Source organism: Aquarana catesbeiana, linkage group LG08, assembly GCF_042186555.1.
Source record: "Aquarana catesbeiana isolate 2022-GZ linkage group LG08, ASM4218655v1, whole genome shotgun sequence".
NCBI classification, from domain to species: Eukaryota; Metazoa; Chordata; class Amphibia; order Anura; family Ranidae; genus Aquarana; species Aquarana catesbeiana.
In genome coordinates this window covers 254,784,393-254,790,392 of record NC_133331.1, presented here as the reverse complement: position 1 = coordinate 254,790,392, position 6,000 = coordinate 254,784,393, and the positions used below count along the sequence as shown (strand labels likewise).

Here is a 6,000-nt window from a genome sequence, read left to right as displayed (position 1 = left end):
TGAAAATTGTATACACTGTTAGAATTGTGTTCATTCAAGAAAAATTTTCCATCTTGCTCTTTTGAATTTTCTCTTCACTATGGTCAAAACAAACGTCAATTTGATTCCACTAACAATAAGAAAATCGAATGAATCATTCTTAAAATGAAAATTTTCAAACAAAATTCTACTAGTATACAGTATGGCCAGCTTTAGAACCAATCCACCCCTCCTTTCCACTAGAAACGGCACAAGAGTATTCAGGTACATAGGAACAGCTGTTAATAGATAAGTCAGGATATTTTTCTAGTGGCAGGTCGAAAAACATAAAGTACATGCTTACATATATATGTAAGCATGTACTTTATGTTTTTTGACCTGCCACTAGAAAAATCCACTAGAAAACTAGAAAAATACCACTAGAAAAATCTATATAGTTACAGTTAGCCTGGTTGAAAAAAAGATACAAGTCTATCTAGTTCAACCAATAAAAGGGAAACAATGATAGAATCCTACATACACAGTTGATCCTGAGGGAGGCAAAAAACCCCAGCAAAGCATGATCCAATTTTCTCCAGCAGGGAAAAAAAAATTCTTCCTGATCCCCCAAGAGGCAACTGGATATTCCCTGGATCAGTTTTACATATAAATGCTATTAACCAGTTATAGTACCCTGTTTCCCCGAAAATAAGACCTAGCGTGATTGTCGGTGATGGCTGCAATATAAGCTCTACCCCCCAAATAAGCCCTACCCTGTTTCCCCAAAAATAAGCCTACCCTGAAAATAAGACCTACAAGGGCTTTAACTACGGCTTATTTGGGGGGTAGGGCTTATATTGCAGCCATCACCGACAATCACGCTAGGTCTTATTTTCGGGGAAACAGGGTATGTACATTTAGTAAAGAATCCAGGCCTTTTTTAAAGCAATCTACTGAGCTGGACAGAACCAGTTCTTGAGGGAGTCTATTCTACACTTTCACAGCTCTTACTGTGAAGAAACCTTTCCATATTTAGAAAATTAATCTCTTTTCCTTCAGACATAAAGAGTGCCCCCTTGTCCTCTGTAGACACAGATAAAAAAAAAACTTTGCACTTTGCAATTTTATTAATGAATGATGTGTTTTGCCTGGAGTACAAACAATTTACACATTTTGTATTCTAGATTTCTCCACTTGATAACATTTTGTGTTATAGCAATATTTTTTTTTATCAGAAAGCTATAAAAAAATATAAAAAAAAAAACACACATGGTAACAAAGTAAAGATTAACTTGCAATACAATTCTGGTAGCCAAAGCAAAAATTCTCTAATATAGCTTCTCTTAATAGCCTTTGAACCAAAGGATTTATAGGGAAATAACCTCCTTTTGTGAAATGAGGAGAGACTACCAACAGGAGCTAAAAATTGAAAATTAGATGCAAACATACAATGTTCTTGAAATCAGCATCTTTTCATGCTCTAACCTGCTCTGGTAAAAAAATAAACATTTGGAAGTCAATTGGTGGTTATGAGCAAGCAGGAACAGTATGCATATTATAACTGATGCCCAGAATACCTGGATGTAAAATATGAATTTCCAAGGGTTACTAATCCAGCTCAAAGACTTACATTTGGACAAAACTGTAGCGGCCAACAAGTTACACTATGCGAAAATATTTTTGTGGACACCCCTCTAAATTCTTTTAGTTCAGATGTTTTCAGTGAAGGGTACTGTTAATGCTACAGCATACAAAGACATTTTAGACAACTATGCACTTCCAACCTTGTAGTAACAGTTTGGTGGGAGGCCCCTCTGTTCCAGCATGACTTTGCCTCTGTGCACAAGCCAACTTCATAAACATATGGTTTGACCAGTTCCATGAGGAGGAACTTCAATGGCCTTCACAGAGTCCTGACCTAAACCCTACTGAACACTTTTGAGAAGAATTGAAACACTGACTGTAAGAAGAAGAAAGGAGGCTATTATAGAAACAAATAATGGTAAAGAGGGGGCAACACCATAACAATGCCTATAATAATAATAAGAGGTTTATAGGGGGGGGGGGGGGGGGGTGGTCTAGTGTCCATACTTTTGCCCACATGGTATATTTGGTTTAATATTCTTAAGCTGGCTCTACATGCAATTATCGAGTAACTTGACACAAATTGGATTATTAATAAGAATTTAGACAACTTGTTGAGTCCTTGTCTGGGAACAAGCCTACAGACTGGAAAGTCAGTATGCATGCAGAATTCTGTTTCTGTATACTTGTTTCAGATCAGTTTCTCAGAAAGCATTAAAGCCATTAGATGAGAATGACAGCTGGGCTACTACGGGCATTTTCAGAAGGTTCACCAGTTGGTTGAATCAGGAAAAATCATAGGGTGCCTTATCATTGTAGAAATGCAGGAAAAGGCAGTATTACCACTCAGAACTCTGTGTCTGAAGGAAGGATGGACCTGGTTGAGAAAGGACTGATAGGAGGAAGGAGCAGCATTTTATCCTGGAAAGGCAAGTCCTTCAGTTAGTCCTTATCAATACCAGCAAAACTGTTGCATAGCTTTATGTTAACATTTGAGTAAGGGTCCATTTTACGGTTGACAAAAGTAGAATCTGATTGAATACCATGGACATTACTATCTGTACCTAAAATACTCTGATAAGTACCTATTGTATATACATTGTGTTAATAGCACAAATACATTATGCATATAACCATGTCAGAGTCAGGGCCAAATTTGACAAAACTTGGGTCCTTCCAAATATACATTGACAATGTTCAGTCTAGAAATGGATTTTGTACACAAGAAGAGTTGGCAAACAATAAGTTGCAGTGCATTTTGAACCAAGTCTGGTGCTTATCAGGCTGCTAAGACGTTGGTGGAGATTTTCTAAAATTGGTGCACTCAGAATCTGGTGCAGCTGTGCATAATAACCAATCAGCTTCTAACTTCAGCTTGTTTAATTAAGCTTTGGCTATAAAACATGAAAGCTGATTGGTTTCTGTGCAGAGTTGCACCAGCACCAGATTTTGCACTCTCCATATAATAAATAAACCCCATTATTGGTTACTCTAAACCCCTGCATATTTCAGTCTTTTCCACCATGTTCTAGGTATTCTGGGACATTAGAAGCTGTATTATAAACACATATATAAGCATTGTTCCTTTCCTGATCTCTGGCCAATTTTCAATGAGAAGAATAATCTATTACTTTAGGTTCAAACCTGCCACATGTTTATTAAAAGGTTCTATCGCCAGGACAGCCACACCATATAAAATGTGATTGCTTAACCAATTTTACCATCATCCATGTAATAGAAGGGCCAACCTGAAAGAGTCTTAAAGGGTAAGTCCACCCAAAAAAAGGTATTTTATTTATAGGTGGAGCCTGTTCATCTGAGTCAGTCCCTTGTTTCTTATATATCTTAGCTACTTCAATGCATAGTCTCCCCCTGACATAGTTCCTGACTCTATTAGTTTTGGGTATTCCTGCTCACCTATTATTTAGGCGGAAAATATATCTTCAAAGACAATTTGTTACTAATTAACTTTGGGGGTTCTCAGCTCCACCCACCAGCCATGGTCTTTATGAGGGGTGCCCATAAAAATATGACTTAATTTCCCAGCTGTGCTCACCTGCCACGGGCAGCAGTGTCATTCTTTCACTTTGATTCTTCAAGTTGCATTACAGAGAATGTAACAGAAGAAAGGAAACTCCCTTTATTGCCAACAAGCCTGTCACTGAGTGATGCACAATGGGAAACTAAAGATTAGACATCACTGCTTCAAATTTTATAGAGATTAAGGAAGCTGCAGGGTTGTTCCAACTTACCATTGTTCAGCACCAATTCTGGCAGGACTGACCCTCCTATTTTTTTTCTCTATACTGGGTAAGGCCAACTTCAAATTATGATGTAACTAGCATATATTGTTTGGTTTTAAACAAATAAACCAATTGCAGTAATGAAAGATTCATCTCCTAGAGACGGGTTGATAACTAGCAGATGGACATCAGTTGCAAATTCTTTGCAGGTTTCTATGCATACTAAAAATACTGCTCATAGTAAAAACAGGGGCAATTGCAACCAAGCAACCGGTCTCTGCCCTCTGCTACACTTTGCTGTTAAAGGAGAGAAAAATCTCCAGAGGGGTCTTTTCTGGGTTCAGTGCTAACATCGACCTCATCCCTTCAGCTGGAATATAAGTATTTATTGGTTATTGACAGTTATGAAAATATGAGGAGGCACAGTAGCAAGCCAGCTAATAAGAGTCACGTGCTGGAGTTGTGTTGGGGAGGCCACAAAGAGTGTCTGAGCCAGTGGTGGACATAGACCGGGCCCCTGTTCAGCACCAGTCACATCTGTCTCACACATACCATCACCCACTATCCAGGGCACCGCCTTACAAGGTTCCTTCATCAACAGAAGCTTCTCAGGAGCCTCCATTTTATTTTTTAACTTTTCTAAGGAGCATTTGCCCACAGCTTTCCATTAGGTGCCCTGTTTACACCAGCCATGTGCTTTTTGATGTCATGGCTTCTGGATCATTCAAAGTCTGTGATGTAACCAGTGCTGACAGACCCATCACTGTGTGCTCTGAACCATCAAAGTGACTTTAGCAGGGTTTGGACTTTGTCAATTCCGTCATTTTCTATTGCGGTCTTTGTCTCCATTTTGGAGAGTTTGCCTCACTTCCTGTGTTTTTGATAGGTGTAAGACAGAACAGGACATTAAGTGAAATCTCAATTGCGGAATGAAAAACTCCAGCGCAAGAAGAGGGTGAGTTATAACTTTTTTCTGGCCATCTATGTTCCCACTTGGAAGGTTTCCCCATCTGTAGTTCTTCTGCCCCTGGGTAGATGACTTCTTTTTAAAATGGATTAGACCTTTAACTAGTGAGCTAATGCACCAAAAAAGTGCTTTAAGTGATCAAAGAACCTGCAAAGAACCTGTTCTCTGAGTAGAGGACAATATGTACAAACACAGAAATATATATACAAATGTAAATACTTTTTTCTGCACTAAAAGCAGAGAACAGAATATGTGAGGAGTGACTGGTTAATGTAACCATTGCAACAATTTTGAGCAAACTATGCTGGTATGTCAAGAGTCAATAGTCACATTGGGTCAGGCACTTGACACCCCCCAGTCCCGTAGTTGCCGCAAGACACTGTCCAGATAACGAGAGTCAGGGAAGCCCTTGCCAGTGATGTTAGAGCCAAACTCAGTCTTGAGTGGGATCCGGGAGATTGAGACAGAATCCAGGACACCAGAGACTCGAGATGGGAGGATAGGGAAGAGGAGGCGTCGCTCCCAGGCCTTTATTAGGAGGTGCACTATCTGAAATGACAACAGAATGGAGGATTTAAACAAAACAGCAATGTTTCCTATTGGTATAAAATAAGGGATCACAGAAAAAGATCTGGTAAACTTGACACATCCAAAATCAAATGGCCTTTGGGTCAGGGAAAGTTCTGTTGGACTGTTTGAACTTAAGTAACCCTGTGTATATACAACAGCAAAATTCACTGCAACCTACAGTATGTTTCCATACTTAAATATTGATCTTTTTTTTTGTAATTCCTTTATTTACTAAAAGTTGCATTATACAAACCAAGATAGGGGTAAAGCAAGATACAATGACATAAGTATGCTAGTAACAAACATTAAATATCAGCATCAGGACTACAAAGGCAGCTCAACAGAAACATTGTTCTTTTGCTTTGGGAGCTCTTCATCATTGGTCATGTGAACAAACCAAGGGCTTGGTCACATCTTCTCTTTTGAGGGGGTTTGGTGGACTTTGACGAAGCAGGTCAACCCAGTGGTTGTGGCTGCACACATATCCTCCCCTTTGACAGAGACCATGAGTCCAATGCCTAGTATTTCATAGGACAGTGTTGTGTTGGTTCCATTGTAGAATTACAAAAGATAGGTTAGCATTTGACATCTGTTTTTATTGTCACATAATTTTCTGAGAGGTGGGTAATTTTGTTTTTAAAGGCACTTTACATTAATGTAAATAGTAATTTCGCATTT

The 6,000-nt window shown here is 38.9% G+C and overlaps 1 protein-coding gene across 1 annotated transcript in view; it reads right to left on the bottom strand.

Moving 5' to 3' along the window:
- Positions 1-4,659: 4,659 nt before the first annotated feature.
- LOC141106337 (uncharacterized) overlaps positions 4,660-6,000 on the bottom strand; it is a 48,941-nt gene continuing 47,600 nt past the window's right edge. Inside the window, exon 9 of the mRNA XM_073597031.1 lies at positions 4,660-5,301. Coding sequence (XP_073453132.1) covers positions 5,089-5,301 — 213 coding nt within the window. The 3' untranslated portion in view covers positions 4,660-5,088. The remainder of the gene's footprint in view (positions 5,302-6,000) is intronic.